Source organism: Ranitomeya imitator, chromosome 2 (genome assembly GCF_032444005.1).
Source record: "Ranitomeya imitator isolate aRanImi1 chromosome 2, aRanImi1.pri, whole genome shotgun sequence".
NCBI lineage: Eukaryota > Metazoa > Chordata > Amphibia > Anura > Dendrobatidae > Ranitomeya > Ranitomeya imitator.
In genome coordinates this window covers 702,203,366-702,220,381 of record NC_091283.1, presented here as the reverse complement: position 1 = coordinate 702,220,381, position 17,016 = coordinate 702,203,366, and the positions used below count along the sequence as shown (strand labels likewise).

The 17,016-nt window shown below is 46.0% G+C and overlaps 1 protein-coding gene across 3 annotated transcripts in view; it reads right to left on the bottom strand.

Moving 5' to 3' along the window:
- Positions 1-17,016, bottom strand: part of PRXL2A (peroxiredoxin like 2A) — a 37,762-nt gene that overhangs the window by 17,335 nt on the left and 3,411 nt on the right. Inside the window, exon 1 of one of the 3 annotated variants that reach the window (XM_069753119.1) lies at positions 12,655-12,760. The exons of 1 other annotated variant lie outside the window; for it this stretch is intronic. In XM_069753119.1, coding sequence (XP_069609220.1) covers positions 12,655-12,754 — 100 coding nt within the window. In that variant the 5' untranslated portion in view covers positions 12,755-12,760. Of the gene's footprint in view, positions 1-12,183; positions 12,203-12,654; positions 12,761-17,016 lie in introns of those variants that run through there. One more of the 3 variants, XM_069753121.1, reaches the window with a different exon arrangement.

Here is a 17,016-nt window from a genome sequence, read left to right as displayed (position 1 = left end):
CTGTGGAAGAGCTGCACTATGGGCACGCTCCACCAGCAGCACCACGTCTGACATTTGATGCTTTCCTCACTTTTTTTGTAGTGGTTTTAAGGCAAAATACTCCCACATACACTATTGTAGCGTAGTAAAAGTTTTGTACGCACATTGGTGCAGAAGAGTAGAAAAATGTGTTTTTATGCACAGAACAGTTTTTGGAAAACTGCACAACTTAACTCAATACTGTCCCTCACTCCAGCTGCATCCTGTACTTACACCAAGCAGAGCAGACAAAATATTAATCTTGAACTAGGAGATCCATTGGAGGGAGACATAGCGGTGTAGGTGGAAGCAGCCAACATTTTATTTATTTAAATTTGGGAGGCAGCCAAATACAATGCATGGCAACTAAAGTTGAACACTGGCTGGGTGAAGCTGGTATAGTTGTTTAATCCGACCAAGTATGGAAAACACTTGGTTCATTTTAATGAATGTTAGCTTCCCTCACATTGGCTGTGGACAGAGGACACGCCTGTCTGATCAAACCCCCTGCCGTGCTATACACATGACCTGACAGTACACACTAGATGCAGGGCAGGCCAGCACCTCCAAGGCATAAAGGGCAAGCTCAGACCATGTATCCAATATGGAGACCCAAAAATTAAATAGGGAAAGACCCATCAGTTAGTATGTGGGGACACTTACTCTTCATCCAGCCTGTAGCTAGAGAAAAGCGAATATGTTTGGCTCCATCCTTATTCAGAAAGCCATTGCGCTTTCTGAATAAGCTACAGAGGGAACCCAAATACCTGGATCGCTCCTGCTGATCAGCTGTCCGATGCCGCAGCTGCATGTGTCACGGCTGTCCAACAGTCACAACACATACATGGAGAACACAACAAACAGGCTCGCAATGCATGTGTTGTGACTGAAAACAAAAGCGACACATGCAGCTGCAGAGCTGGACAGCTGATCAGCAGGAGCAATCCATATATCCGGGTTCCCACGGCAGCTTATTTGGTAACCCGTATAGCTTGCCGAATAAGGAGAGAGACAAACATTCACTCATCTCAAGTTGTAACACAGCCTCTATCAGCCGGATGTTGTGGCGTGCTCAAAGTTTTGCCACATTCTCGCCATGCTAATCCTGCCTTCTGAGGTGGTGGCTGTGTGACAGCCATGTTCGCAGTTTCCTCCTCCGTCTTGTTCTTCCACTGAGCCCCCGCCATCAGTTTCTCTACCAGCACGCACTTGTATTTACTCGTTTAGCGATCCCACTCCAGTGACGAAAGTAATGATGGTATGTTTTCTTGTAGCAGGGTTCAAGCAGCATGGCCAACCAGTAATCAGCACTGATAATACAGGCAACTCTGCAGCTGTTGCGCAAGCACAACAGCACGATTGCTCATGAGTACATGGCTGCCCAAGGGCAACAACCAGCTATCCTCGGTGGGAGGTATATGTTCTGGGTCCTCTGTATCCCCCCAGCCATGCTCCAGTGATGTCCATGAGCAGCTTTAAGTGCCAACCTGCTGTGAGCACTGTCCTGCCCCCTCCAAAACTGCACCCTTGCCAGACAGTTGTGGACTATTGGTACAGAATCCCCTTCCGAGCCAGGTGTGGACGACAGGCCCTGCTCCTCTTCAGTCATCGCCTGAAGTGTTTTTTCTAGCAGGCTTACAAGTAGTATTGTAATGCTGATGATGGAGTCATCAGCACAGGCCAGGTTGGTGGAGTATTTAAAGCAGCACAAGTCCCACATGGAGGCCCACTCATTGGTGGTGAAGTGGTGTTCCGCAGAGCGACTCAGCCATGCATGCTGCAGCTGAAACTCCACTATTGCCTGCTGCTGTCTCTCCAGCATATGAAAGGTAGAGTTTCACCTTGTTTGTACATCACATATGAGGCGGTGAGCAGGCAAGCAGATGTGACATTGCAGCACAGACAGGTGAGAAAACTGAAAGCGGGCTCACAGTGCACAAACTCAGTAGCAGATATTACATACCGTATATACACTAGAGTATAAGCCGAGATTTTCAGCCCATTTTTTTGGGCTGAAAGTCCCCCTCTCTGCTTATACTCGAGTCATACCCAGGGGTCGGCGGGAGAGGGGGAGCTGGGGCTATCTAATTATAATCATCTACTGCTGGTGCGGTCCCTGCTTCTTCCAGCGCTGCATATTCTTCCTGTACTGAGCGGTCACATGGTACCGCTCATTACAGTAATGAATATGCGGCTCCACCTCCCATAGGGGTGGAGCCACATATTCATTACTGTAATGAGCGGTAACGGTGACCGCTCAGTACAGGAAGAATATGCAGCGCCGGGAGAAGCAGGGACTGCACCGCACCAGGAGCAGGTAAGTGTACGGGGAGGGGGAGCGCAGCGCTGCACAATATTTACCTCTCCTCATTCCGGTGCGACTCCGTCATCAGCATCCTCTGGCTGTGACGCTCAGGTCAGAGGGCGCGATGACGTGGTCAGTGTGCGCCCTCTCCTGAACGTCAGTGCTAGACGGAGCCGCACCCGAACGAGGAGCAGGTGAAAGTGCCGGTGCCCTGGTCCTGAGCGACAGGTGAGTATGTGATTTTTTTTTTTTATCGCAGCCACAGCATATGGGGCAGTGACTGTATGGAGCATCATATGGGGCCATAACGCTTGTGCAGCATTATATGGGGCAAGTGACTGTATGGATCATCTTATGGGGCCATAACGTTTGTGCAGCATTATATTGGGCAAATGTGTCTATAGAGCATCTTATGGGGCCCTTATTACCCTTTTTGCAGGCTTATAAGGGGCATATTTTAATATGGAGCATTTAATGGGGCCCATCAAACTTTATGGAGCATTATATGGGGCTCCTGATTCAATATGGATATTCAAAAACACGTAACCTACTGATGTCTCAATTTTACTTTTATTGGTATCCATTTTTACTTTTGACATTTACCGGTAGCTGCTGCATTTTCCACCCTAGGCTTATACTCAGTTAAGTTTTCCCAGTTTTGTGGCAAAATTAAAGGGGGGGGGGGGGGGGGGGGGTCGGCTTATACTCGGGTCAGCTTATACTCGGGTCAGCTTATACTCGAGTATATATGGTATTCGGGTAGGTTTTTGGGTAGCTCTGCACCACCAAATTCAGCACATGTGCCAGGCAAGTCATGTGCGGCATACCGGCTAGGCCCAGAGCTGCTTTGACATTTCATAGGCAACCAACCATTCAACAGTCTCCTGTTAGATCCCAGTCCACAGCTCCTGCACGTTATGGGATTTATCCTTCAAACAGGAGCTTCAGAACAGTCTGCTGTTTTCCCATGACTGTGCTGAAGTTTGTGGTGCAGGTCTTAGGCTATGTGCACACGATGCGGATTTCACTGCGGATTTTTCCACAGCGGATTTGGAAAATCCGCAGTGCAAAATCAGTGCGGTTTTCAATGTGGATTTTCACGCGGTTTCTTCTGCGGGTTTTCAACTGCACTTTCCTATTGGTGCAGGTTGAAAACCGCTGCGGAATCCGCAGAAAGAAGTGACATGCTACTTTTTTTTTTCCCGCAGCGTTTCCGCACGGTTTTTTCCGCATCATGTGCACTGCGGTTTTTGTTTTCCATAGGTTAACATTGTACTGTACACCGCATGGAAAACTGCTGCGGATCCGCAGCAAAAACCGCAACGTGTGCACAAGCCCTTACGGTAACCAGATGGGGGCAGTGAAGGAAGCGGAGGAGGCGACGGAGGCAACCTGGACAGAGAAATATCCAGTAATCCTAGGTGGTGGTAGGACATGCACTAGAATGCCTTACTCCTCTGTACCAGCCACCACTACACTTACCCAGTGGGCTGTTAAGGAAATTTAATGTCCCTGGCTGTGCCGACTGTTCCACATAAAGGTGGTTATTTGGACCTTGCTACTGATGGCGTTGCATAGTACAAACTTGATGTGGTCCGTAACATGCATGTTCTGTGTAGGCATGGCACACCTGGAAAAAGTAGTGGTTGCTGGGTACAATGTACTGTGAGACACCAGTGTACCTGTACTTGGAATTCAGATTCCTCGTAATGCAGGTAGTATTCAGGATCAGAAGATTTATGCTTCGCTTCAGGCACAGCATGCAAACGACACGTCACACATTGCCTGATGAAATGCCATTTAAAACCGGCTGGGTCACATGGTGCGCTTATCAATCACAGTCATGCCAATACAGGGCTGTATGGCTCCGGAAGTGTCCACAGCATAAAAGTTTGTTGATTAAACGCAGCCAACAAACTTTATTGGGCATCCGAACAGTAAACCGAACTGTCGGCTTAAAGTCAGTGTTCGGGATGTGGTACCGGACACTAGGTGTCCGGTATGAACCTTGAACTTCATAGTGCAGGCTCCCTCATCCCTAGCAGTCATGTGTCACTGGCATCAGTGTTCTCCCAATTCCTTTCTGTTGTGGCAGGCTGGGTGAGTATGTTACCGCACACTGTCATGCTGCAGTCTAAAGTCACAAAAATTTACTGCATATCTGTCTGAATAACCCTCCATTAATGATCAAAAATCTGTTTGTACAAAAAAAAAAAAAAAAAAAAAAAAAAAAAAAAAAAAAATTATATATATATACACATATACACATATACACATATACACATATACACATATACACATATACACATATACACATATACACATATACACATATACACATATACACATATACACATATACACATATACACATATACACATATACACATATACACATATACACATATACACATATACACATATACACATATACACATATACACATATACACATATACACATATACACATATACACATATACACATATACACATATACACATATACACATATACACATATACACATATACACATATACACATATAGCCAAGTTGATGGAAAACTGAGTACTGAAAAAAAAAAAAAAAAACACATCCCTACTAAAAAGATTTGATATTGCCCAAAGTCATGCTGATAAAAAAGTGTAACACCTTATTTGTGCAACACAAGAATCATGGGAAATATTACATTGTAATCTCTTGCCATAAAAAAGAAAAGAAAAAAAAAGTTAGGCAGCAAGTTATATGAATCTCAAAGTACTGCCACACACACACTGAAATGAAAGCAAAGCAACATTTGGCTCTCCGTTCATTGATTTCATACGTGGCGGTCACACAAATGCCAAAATTACCATTTGAGCTTTATTTTTTAAAAACACTATATTTAAGATGCATATTCAAAGACAAAAAAAAAACATAATATTCAAGTTACCCAAGCAGAGCTTCTCACTAATGTACGACATAAAGGCAGATAGCTGCTAGAATACAGGTCAGGGAAGACTTACACATAGAAGAGCTTTTATGCGCTAGCAAGGAATGATTAAGAGTTTTCTTGTCTCGACAGCCTAAGTTTTATTGAGCCAATAGTGGCATGATAAAAACCCAGTCTAACATATTTTCACCTTTAAACACAATTTATGTAAAAAGAATCTTCAAACACAGTTGTGCAACTTTCTTAAACCGTTACGGACAGTCCAGACACGGACAGTCCAGACCAGACACTTTTACCCTGTCCATAAAAAAAAAAAAAAAAAAAAAAAAATATATATATGTTTGTCATTACTGTTGAATTGCACCTCACAGTCCAAGACCCGGCCTTCACTTGTGAAGCAGGGGCCCACCCTGGTGTCTCCATTTAAACTAGACTCCAGGTTTTGGAGTCAATGCTGGATCTATGTCCTGTTCATTAAGATGAACAAAGTTACATTTTCTTCTACGTTCAGCAACATCCATGACAGTAAGTTTTTTTGGAACACGTCTGACTTGCCAAGACATCTGTACGCACCTGGACAGAGCAGATGATGGAAGTCCACATTAGCTCCAGATAAGTCCCTCTCTCCACAGTTCATTTGATTTCAGACATGAACACTCACACACAGGGGCAGACAAAGTACTGCAGTGCGCAGGCGCCGGGCATCTGACCTTTCCCGGGGCCTGCACACTGCAGTACTTTGCTCTGCCTTCAACAGGGCAGACAAAGTAGGCCTGCGCCGGAGCCACAGCGTGAAGACAAGAGTACGTCATCGTAGGAAGATGGGAGGCGCTGGACCGGAGCGAGAACAACCCTGGGTGAGTAATTTGTCACCCAAAATCTCAGTTATACGCCAGATTGACTCCTGTCAATGCAGCAGAAATTATGACATTTTGGGGCATTGTACTGCGTAGGGGCATAGGTCGGAAAACTAAAGCTTTGGCAATACTGATACTCTACATTACACCGGTATTCTGCACGGCCATGACTAGGACACAATTTGGAGAGATCCAAATATTTTACATTATAGTCATAATGCGCAGTGTCCTCCCCGAGACGATCCAAACTTTGATAGTCTATATAAAATTAGGCCAGTAGTTGAACACTTCAGAAGAAAATTTGCTGAAGCGTACAACCCGCAAAGGGACACTGCTATAGATGAATCTCTGGTTCATTTTAAAGGGAGGCTACAATTCCATCAATACCTGCCCAGTAAAAGGGCCAGCTACAAGTGATAAAAAAAAAAAAAAATAAATAAAATAGTATTAAGCTTACCGTTAATGATGTTTCCAGGAGTCCATCCTGACAGCACCCTGGGAGGACGTCCTCCTCCCCTTGCTGGGACAGGAAACACACGAGTTTAAAAGGTCATGTCCCACCCCCATTCCTCAGTGTTGCAACAAGAACCGCTTCAAGGAAATGCAGAAAAAACGTTTAATAGTAACACATATTACATTGTATCCAAAAACATATTACATCATATGCTAGGAACATGATACATCCAAGTCAAGATACTATAATCTGATATAGATATTACAGGGAGGGAACTACCCGTGCTGTCAGGATGGACTCCTGGAAACATCATTAACGGTAAGCTTAATACCCATTTTCCAGGACGTCCTCCTGACAGCACCCTGGATAGTACTAAAGCACCTCCTCAGGGTGGGATTACCGCTTGGAAAACTTTTCTCCCAAATGCAGTATGTTGACCAGACAAAACATCAAGCTTATAATGTTTACAGAAGGTGTTGGCACTAGCCCACGTTGCTGCCCTGCAGATCTGATCTAGAGAGGCACCTGCCCTCTCTGCCCAAGAAGTAGCCATCCCTCTAGTAGAATGTGCATGGAGACCTTCTGGAGGAGAGACACCCTCCGACTGATAGGCCTCCGAGATCACAGAAGTGATCCACCTCGCGATAGAGGCCTTCTTACCCCTATTCTTTCCCCCCATACAGAATGAATAGGTTTGGGTCAATGCGCCATGAGTTGGTGGCTGCCAGGTAGTCTAAAACTGCCTGCCTGACATCCAGAGAATGAAGGGCCCTTTCTTTAGCATTAGCAGGGTTATTGCAGAAAGATGGTAACACGATCTCTTGATTTCTATTTTTAAAATGTTCCTACTTTTGGAATAAAAGAGGGGTCTAGTTTAAGAATTATACAATCTTCTCTAATTTGGAGGTAAGGGTCCCTTGTGCACAGGGCCTGAATTTCCCCCACTCTTTTAGCCGTGGTTAATTGCTACTAAAAAAGCAGTTTTCCGTGAGAACCGAGATGGGCATATTATCGGATGAAGCATAGGAGGTCTTTACAGAGGAATCTAAGAACCAAAATTAAGATCCCAGGAAGGCGATAAGTGTTTGATGGTGGGACGCAACCTCTGGGTGGCTCTGATAAATCAACTATCCACGGGTGCGATGCTAGGGGATAGTCAAGAAAGGAGCTAAGTGCAGAAATTTGCACCTTCAAGGTACTTGGTTTGAGCCTGTAGGAAGTCTAGAATTCTGGGTAAGTCGGGAGAGCCCACCGAAACCTCAGACCTGCCACCTTCCAGACAAAACCTCCTCCAGATAAATTGCCGAAGTAACGGGCTTCCTACTGGACTTGATAGTAGTTATAACCTGGCTTGACAGACCTCTTGCCTTCAGGATGAACCTTTCAGGATTCACGCTGAAAGATGGAGCTTCTCTGGGTTCGGGTGAAGTACCGGACCTTGATGGACTATGTCTGCTCTTAGAGGAAGCTCTACTGGATTCTCGGTTGCCAGCTCCAGTAGAAGGGAAAACCAACTCCTTCTTGGCCAGTACGGAACGATCAAAATGACGCGAGCTTGATCCTCCTTGATCTTCCTGAGGACAGCCGGAACTAATGCCAGAGGAGGGAATGCATACGAGAGAGGTTCTGTCCAAACCTTGCTCAGAGCATCTATTCCTTCCGGAAGATCCCAAGGGTTCAGAGAGAAGAATCTCGAGACCTTGGAGTTTGTTCTGTTTGCGAACAGGTCTATGCAGGTAGCTCCCCAGCGTAGACACAGGTCCTGGAAGACATCTTGGTTGAGTTCCCACTCTGTTGGGAACACCCTTCTCCTGCTGAGATAGTCCGCTATGACATTCTGGGAGCCTTCCAGGTGAATCGCCGTAATGGATAGGACTGATCTTTCTGCCCAACGAAAGATTCTCCCTGACAATTCCTGAAGCTGATGGTGTCTTGCGCCTCCCTGATGTTTCAGGAAAGAGACTTGTCACATTGTCGGACATTATTCTGACGTGGCGATTCTCCAGAACATGTCTGTTCCTTCTCAAGGCCTCCCAAACAGCGTACAGTTCTTTGTAATTGGAGGAGCAGTGGACGACGTCTTCCGGCCATCTCCCCTGAAGAATCCTGTCTTCTAAGTGAGCTCCCCAGCCCCAGGCGCTGGCGTCTGTAGTAACTACCACGTAGGGATCGACAGACCATGACACTCCTCTTAAGTTCGTTGGCTCTGTCCACCAGAGGAGAGGCCTTCTTACGGAATGTGGTAGCCTTAAAAAGTATTGTCCAGAGAAGACAGATGCCTGTCCCATCTGGAAAGGATTAGCTTCTGTAGTGGCCTTGAATGGAACTGTGCCCATCTTATACATGGAATGCAAGCCGTCATTAGGCCGAGAACTCTCATGGCCGTCCTTATTGACACTGTGCTCTAATAAGAGCCAGATCTGGGACTGTATAGCCTCCAGCTTGTCCTCAGGTAAGAGTGATATTCTGATTGTTGAGTCCAGACATACTCCCAGAAAGGTCTTCCTGCTTGCTGGAGTTAGGTTGGATTTCCGCCAGTTTATGACCCAACCTAAATCTTCCATCACAGAAATGGCTCTGTCCCTGTGGTCTGATAGTATCTGACCTTCTTGTAACCAGGAGGAAGTCATCTAGATATGGGATTATTATGATCCCCTGGTTTCTTAAGAATGCGACAATCTCTGACACCAGTTTTGTGAAGATACGGGGTGCAGAGGCAAGACCGAACGGAAGGCACTGAAACTGGAAGTGACAGGTCCCGGACGGCAGAACCACCGCAAACCTCAGAAGCCTTTGAGAAGAGAGGTGGATGGGAACCTGGTAATAGGCGCTCTTCAAGTCGAGAGTACACATCACGGCATCCTGATCTATAAGGAGGACAGCTGATAGAGTGGACTCCATACGGAAGCTCTTGTACCTGACCCAGGCATTCAGAGGTTTCAGATTTATTATCGTGCGAGTCTCGCCGGAAGGTTTTGTTATAGAGAAAAAGGAGGAGTAGTGACCCCGGCCTACCTCTAGTGGTGGTACTGGAACTATGACCTCTGAGGAAAGCATATCCCTTAGGTCTATTAGCATGGGAGAGTCTCGAGATACTACCGTAGGCGCTATGAATCTGTCTGGAGGGAAGTAAAGCTCAATATTGTAGCCTTCTGACACAGTCTGAAGGACCCACTGGTTCTGGGTGACCCGGGACCAATTGTGCGCAAAAAGACGGAGCCGACCCATGAGTGTGGCGTCATTGTGTCTTAGATTTTGAGGAGGGACTAAAGAAGAAACTTCTGTTTCTGATTCCCTGGCTACAGGAACTCCTATAGGAACCTCTATTGGATTTGCCACCTCTAAAATCTGACTGCCTCCTGAAGGGGAATCCTCTCCGAAAGGACTGAGGTTTCCTAGGTTTCTCTTCCGGAAACCCTTTCTTTCCATCAGAGGCCGACTCTAGAATAGTATCCAGGGAGGGCACAAATACTCTTGCACCTGAGAAGGGAATAGAACATAACTTAGATTTAGACACACTATCCCCAGACCAGGATCTCAGCCAAGCCGCCCTCCTAGCCGCGTTGGATAGAGAGCCGCTTCTAGCCGAAAATCTGACTGATTCGGCAGTCATCAGACAGAAAAGCCGTGGCGGATCTCATTATAGGGAGAGAATTTAGGATTTCAGATCTCGGAGTCTTATTGGACAGGTGCTCTTCCAATTGACCCATCCACAGGTACATAGAGCGAGCTACCGAAGTAGCCGCTATGTTAGTTTTTATTAGAGCCGCAGAAGATTCCCAGGCTCTTTTCAAGAGTATGTCAGTCTTCCTATCCATGGGATCCCGCAGGCTTGACGAGTCCTCAAACGGTATAGCTGTCTTTTTAGCCACCTTTGCCACTGGAACGTCTACCTTGGGAATTTCTTCCCAAAGTCTTATGTCTTCAGGCTCGAATGGGAAACGAGCTTTGAAGTCTTTAGTAAGTACCAGCCGGCGTTCCGCCTCTTTCCACTCTTCCAGGATCATAGCCTTAATATGCTCACTGACCGGGAACACTGTCTGCTGGTGTGACATAAGTCCCCCAAACATTAGGTCCAGCCTGGATTGCGGCTTAACAGTCTCTTCAATCTGCATAGTGCAACGTACAGCCTGCACTAGGTCATTCGTCTCTTCAGCTCGGAAGAGATATTTTCTTTGGTGATCCTGGCTCCCTGATGGAATTTCTCCATCTTCTTCTGAGACAAAGTCTTCAGAGTCAGACTTGTCCTCAGAAGTGAACTCCTGCCCTCTTAAGTCTCTCTCCAGTCTGGCTCTCTTGCGGCTGGGAATAGGACTGGATTTCTGCACCATGCTGGATAAAGAAGCTTGAACTTCTTCGCGTATGAGAGATCTCATCTCAGACAGCAGGGCGGGTTGTTCGTCCCTCATGACCTTAGATGTGCAATCTGCACACAAGGTCTTCCCATGAGTCTGGGAGCTTCGTATTACATATAGGGCATCTAATGGACTTCCCAGAGGCCTTGCCGGATCTTTTGACTTGACCAGAGGGGCCAGCGGGGGTTCCCTTATCCTTAAAGACATAAGGTAGGGATAAGCATTGGGGTAAGCCTGCTCCTGCGTATAGGTAGGGGAATCCGCGCTATGCGCACTTACCCCCTCCTCGACTGGCATGCTCGCATCCATGATTCAATTTTGCAGGTCCCCACGGCTGCTAGCGCCAGATCAGGAACGCTTCAGCCGCTCTGCAAACCGTGCTGGAATGCACACTTTCCCCCACACATGCAGCGATACCAGAAGTGACGGCACCAGATGCCGAAAAACCGGAAGTGACGCGTCCCTGCGAACTTCCGACTGGAGACGCCGAGCTGGAAACCACACTGCTTCAGCACTCAACGTGGATGGCGTCCGCAGTCGAGAGCCTCCCACCGAGAGGAGCGGCTGCCACCAGGAGCCTCTTCCCGCTCCTGGTCTTTGGAGCAGAGGGACCCCCCGGAGGGTTTCTGCCCTGAGCCTCTTGACAGGGGAAAGGATATTGGCAAGCCGCACGATCCCCCTGAGCTCCTGGTAAGCCTTGCGCAGCTATCACTCGTGCGTCCCTTCCTTGCAGGGACAGGAAAAACACTGAGGAATGGGGGTGGGACATGACCTTTTAAACTCGTGTGTTTCCTGTCCCAGCAAGGGGAGGAGGACGTCCTCCCAGGGTGCTGTCAGGAGGACATCCTGGAAAAAATAAATAAAAATAAATGTACAAGCTGAGGGAGAGTACCTCAGGGTACACACACACACACACACACACACACACACACACTTAGGGCCTACGAAGGGAAGGACACCTAGATTGACACCCCCTGTCCTGGGGGGCTGAGTGGGAAAATTGTGTGGGTGTTGCTGCACCCACTGCTCGATAAAGGTCATCACCTCTACAGCGAACTTTTACACCAGCATCCCACTTTTCAAGACCCTCTCTGTCAGAGGTACAATTGCATCTGGCAATGTGAGGAGAGAAAAAAAAAAAAAAAAAAAAAAAAGCCTCCCTAAGCCACTAATTGTGCAAATGCTGAGAAATATGTCAACAGCAGAGCACAATGCCGCAAGAACATGCTGGAGGTCAAGTATAAGAACAGGAGGGATGACCTTACCTTGGCCACCATACACCGTGACAGCAGCTCCCTGGTCACTGTCCGAGGTACACCACCACAAGGCTCACAGCTAGATTGTATCCTGGATTATAAGAAGTTCATGGGTGTAGATCTCCTAGAACCTCAAAACCATACAGTGCCATGCGAAAAGAAAAAGTCCGGTACAAAATAATGTCTGTGCTCATTGTACAGATTACACTGTACAATGCTTTAGGCTAGTTTCACAATAGCGTTTGGCAGGGCTGCGGGTGAAAGCCTTCTTCCTCTGAAGCCCCGCCCACTGTCCTGCCTCTTCCTTCAGCTCCACCTACATCTGCATGCATCCATCTTTAAAGGGAACCCGTCACCCCTAAAATCGAAGGTGAGCAAAGCCCACCGGCATCAGGGGCTTATCTACAGCATTCTGGAATGCTGTAGGTAAGCCCACGATGTATCTTGAAAGATGAGAAATAAAGGTTAGATTATACTCACCTGGGTGGGCAGTCCGATCCGATTGGCGTCTCGGTCCGTTCAAGCGCCTCCTATCTTCATAGGAGAACGTCCTCTTGTCTTCACACTGTGGCTCCAGCATACTTTGTCTGCCCTGTTGAGAGTAGAGCTGCGGTGAGCAGGCGCCGGAAAAGGTCAGAGAGGCCCAGCGCCTGCGCACTGCAGTACTTTGCTCTGCCCTCAACAGGGCAGATAAACTACACCTGCGCCGGAGTGTGAATACAAGAACATAAAAAAACAAGAAAAGGAGCCATGCAAATAGAGCGCACACCCAAGAATTTACAAGCTGAATAGCAAAAAATACAAAGACGATTTATTGGGGAAAAGGACAGGTGCACAAAAATAAAAACATTAAAATACAACAACCACACTACTGGTCCCAGGATGCTCATATACAGACAGCCCAAATATAAATGGTGTTAAATAACAATAAAAATACGCCACAGTTGAATTGTAACATAGAAAAAAAAAAAAAAAAAAAAAAAAAAAAAAATATAATATAATATAATATAATATAATATAATATATATATATATATCCTTCCCAAAGCGGTATGCGGGAAAGACCTATAATATGGGGAATAAAAACCCCATAATTATTAAATAAGTAAGATATATCTCAATATTTCAAATGGCCAAAATATAACAATAACCACATATACACGAGCACAGAGAGTCTGGGCGTCCCCAGACGACTTTATAATAAATAAAGTGCCCTAATATAGAAAAGGAGGCTAATATCACAAATGGGGCCCCAATAAGCAAATAAGAAAACAATATCAATAAAGTAAGATGTTAGCCAAGTAAAAAGATATACGAAAAGAAGGATAGCCTGGTGGGAAAATGAAACCATCCAGGCTTAGAGAAAATGCCCACAAGAATGGAGGTATGTGGCACAATAATAAATGAGACACAGGGGTTAAGGATAAATCACCCAAAATAGATCATCCAGTCTGTGGCGTAGGTCGTCGGCTGTCAGGAGTCAAAAGTAAGGGAGGGTGATCCCGGGATCCAGAAGGTGTGGGGGGAGCCCCACGCATATCGCTGCTGAACGCAGCTTCGTCAGGGGAAGTACTGAGGGACAGGTAGGGAAGTCTTAAGTAGCGGTAGGTAGATTGAAAACAATTGCTGGCAATTGGTAGGTAGATTGAAAACAATTGCTGGCAGGTGGGCAGGCGATGCTCGAGTACATACCTTGATGAACATAGGGGATTGAGGAAGGGCACCGGCGTCTATACGAAGTGATCACAAGAAGTGAAAGTGCGCACAACACTTGATACTGAATGTCAGAAGAGCGTGTGCGCACAACACACCGCTCGGGGTAGAGCTTGTGTGATGTCGGAGAGGCTGGGATTAGCCCATGGCAGAACAAACGTATGACGCATGCACGGAGTAAAGCTTACAGCACCATGTTACAACCCCCAGAGGTATTCTCGGGACCTTCATAGGAATTTTGACCCTCAGCATTAGAACACCTGTTCTCCCCCTCATGGATGTTGTATTTTTTGTGGACTTACGTTCTGCACATCCGCTTTGGCCTTTCAGATACCTTATGTCATTACTTTTACGGGTTGTGTACCACGCTCCCCCCACACCTTCTGGATCCCGGGATCACCCTCCCTTACTTTTGACTCCTGACAGCCGACGACCTACGCCACAGACTGGATGATCTATTTTGGGTGATTTATCCTTAACCCCTGTGTCTCATTTATTATTGTGCCACATACCTCCATTCTTGTGGGCATTTTCTCCAAGCCTGGATGGTTTCATTTTGCCACCAGGCTATCCTTCTTTTCGTATATCTTTTTACTTGGCTAACATCTTACTTTATTGATATTGTTTTCTTATTTGCTTATTGGGGCCCCATTTGTGATATTAGCCTCCTTTTCTATATTAGGGCACTTTATTTATTATAAAGTCGTCTGGGGACGCCCAGACTCTCTGTGCTCGTGTATATGTGGTTATTGTTATATTTTGGCCATTTGAAATATTGAGTTATATCTTACTCATTTAATAATTATGGGGTTTTTATTCCCCATATTATAGGTCTTTCCCGCATACCGCTTTGGGAAGGATAGAATATATATATATATATATATATATATATATATATATATATATATATATATATATATATATATATATATATATATATATATATATATATATATATATATATTTTTTTTTTTTTTTATTTCTATGTTGTTACAATTCAACTGTGGCGTATTTTTATTGTTGTTATTTAACACCATTTATATTTGGGCCATCTGTATATGAGCATCCTGGGACCAGTAGTGTGGTTGTTGTATTTTAATATGTTTTTATTTTTGTGCACCTGTCCTTTTCCCCAATAAATCGTCTTTGTATTTTTTGCTATTCAGCTTGTAATTTCTTGGGTGTGCGCTCTATTTGCATGGCTCCTTTTCTTGTTGTTTTTTTAGGATTCTCTTGCTGTGCATTGAGTTGCACCCCTCTATATGCTCATTATAAATATGATGATTGCCCAGTTGTGGTGCTCCCTAGCTTGCATATATCCCCTTGAATACAAGAACAAGACGTCATCGTAAGAAGATGAGGCCCCGGACCGCCCCTGGGTGAGTATAATCTATCCTCTTTCTCATCTTTCAGGATAAATCGGTGGCTTATCTACAGCATTACAGAATGCTGTAGATGAGCCCCTGATGCCGGTGGGCTTAGCTCACCTTCGATTTTGGGGGTGACAGGTTTCCTTTAACATTGGGTGCGCAGGCCATGCAGATATATGTGGATGCTTCCGCATGAGTCGTCTGAAGGGTTAATAAACTTTAAATGTGGTCTTGAGCACCTTGAGGGGTGCAGTTTTTAGAATAGGGTCACTTTTGGGGAATTTTTGTTATATAGTCATATATAGGATACAAAAGGAGAAAGTGAACATCAGAAAAGCACATGACCCTTAGGGTATGTGCACATGTAGTTTTGAGCTCTGCGGATTTTTCCACAGCGGATTGGAGAAATCCGCAGGTAAAAGGCACTGCGTTTTACCTGTGGATTTACCGCGGTTTTTGTGCGGATTCCACCTGCGTTTTTACACCTTCGGATTCGTATTATGGAGCAGGTGTAAACCAATGTGGAATCCGCACAAAGAATTGACATGCTGTGGAATGTAACCCGCAGCGTTTCTGCGCGTTTTTTTTTTTCCACAGCATGTGCACTGTGGATTGTGTTTTCTATAGGTTTACATTGTACTGTAAACACATGGGAAACTGCTGCGGACCCGCAGCTGCAGATCCGCAGCAAAATCCGCAACGTGTGCACATAGCCTAACAGTCCACCCTGGAGGGTATTATGTGCCCCCCTCATTGTTGAGTACTTCATGAATAGCACCACTAGGGAAAAAACAGAAATTACTTGGTAAATTTGAATCCGGGTCAGAGCGGCTTCAGACCACCATGCCAATCAGTCCAAGCAGTCTGCAGTGCACAGAATGGCTGTGGCTACTTCCAACCGGTTTGCAAAGACGTGTGAAGTAGCTCTAATGTTATTCAAAGCTACACGTCACACTGCAATAACAGCCCTCATACAGCTATGGTCAGGATAACATTACCAGAAAAAAAAAATAAAAGGAATTAGCAACTTGCAAACAACAAGACAACACTGGCTGTGGAGGGGAGGGATGAAGCATGGTGCTGGCCTCTTCCCACTGTGAGCTGGCCTGATGGGGGGCCTCGGGGCGGTAACATGGGGATCCCTTCTGTAATACGTGATTAGGCCAGTCTCACACGTCCAGATAATTCCGGTACCGGAAAAATCGGTACCGGAATTATCCGTGTCCGTGTGCCGGTGCGTTTCTGTGGCCCATCAGTGTGGCACACGTGTGCCCACTGGGTACCACGCGCACCGTGCCGGAGACAGCGCTAAAATTTAGCGCTGTCCCCGGCATCGTGCTGAAGCCCCATTCATATCTTCCCTGCAGCAGCGTTTGCTGTAGAGAAGATATGAATAATAGTGTGTAAAATCCAGATCCAGGTCATCGCCCCCCCCGCTGTGATTAAAATACTCACCTAGCTTCTGGATCCCTCACAGCAGCATCCTGTCCTGGCCACACCTTCTACTGTATGAGCAGTCACGTGGGGCCGCTCATTTACAGTAATGAATATGCGGCTCCACCCCTATGGGAGGTGGAGCTGCACATTCATGACTTTAATCGGCAGCCCCACATGACCGCTCATACAGTACATGGTGCGGCCAGGACAGGATGCTGCTGTGAGGGATCCGGAAGTTAAGTGAGTATTTTAATCACAGCGGGGGGGCGGCGATGACCTGGATCTGGATTTTACACACTATTATTCATATCTTCTCTAGAGCA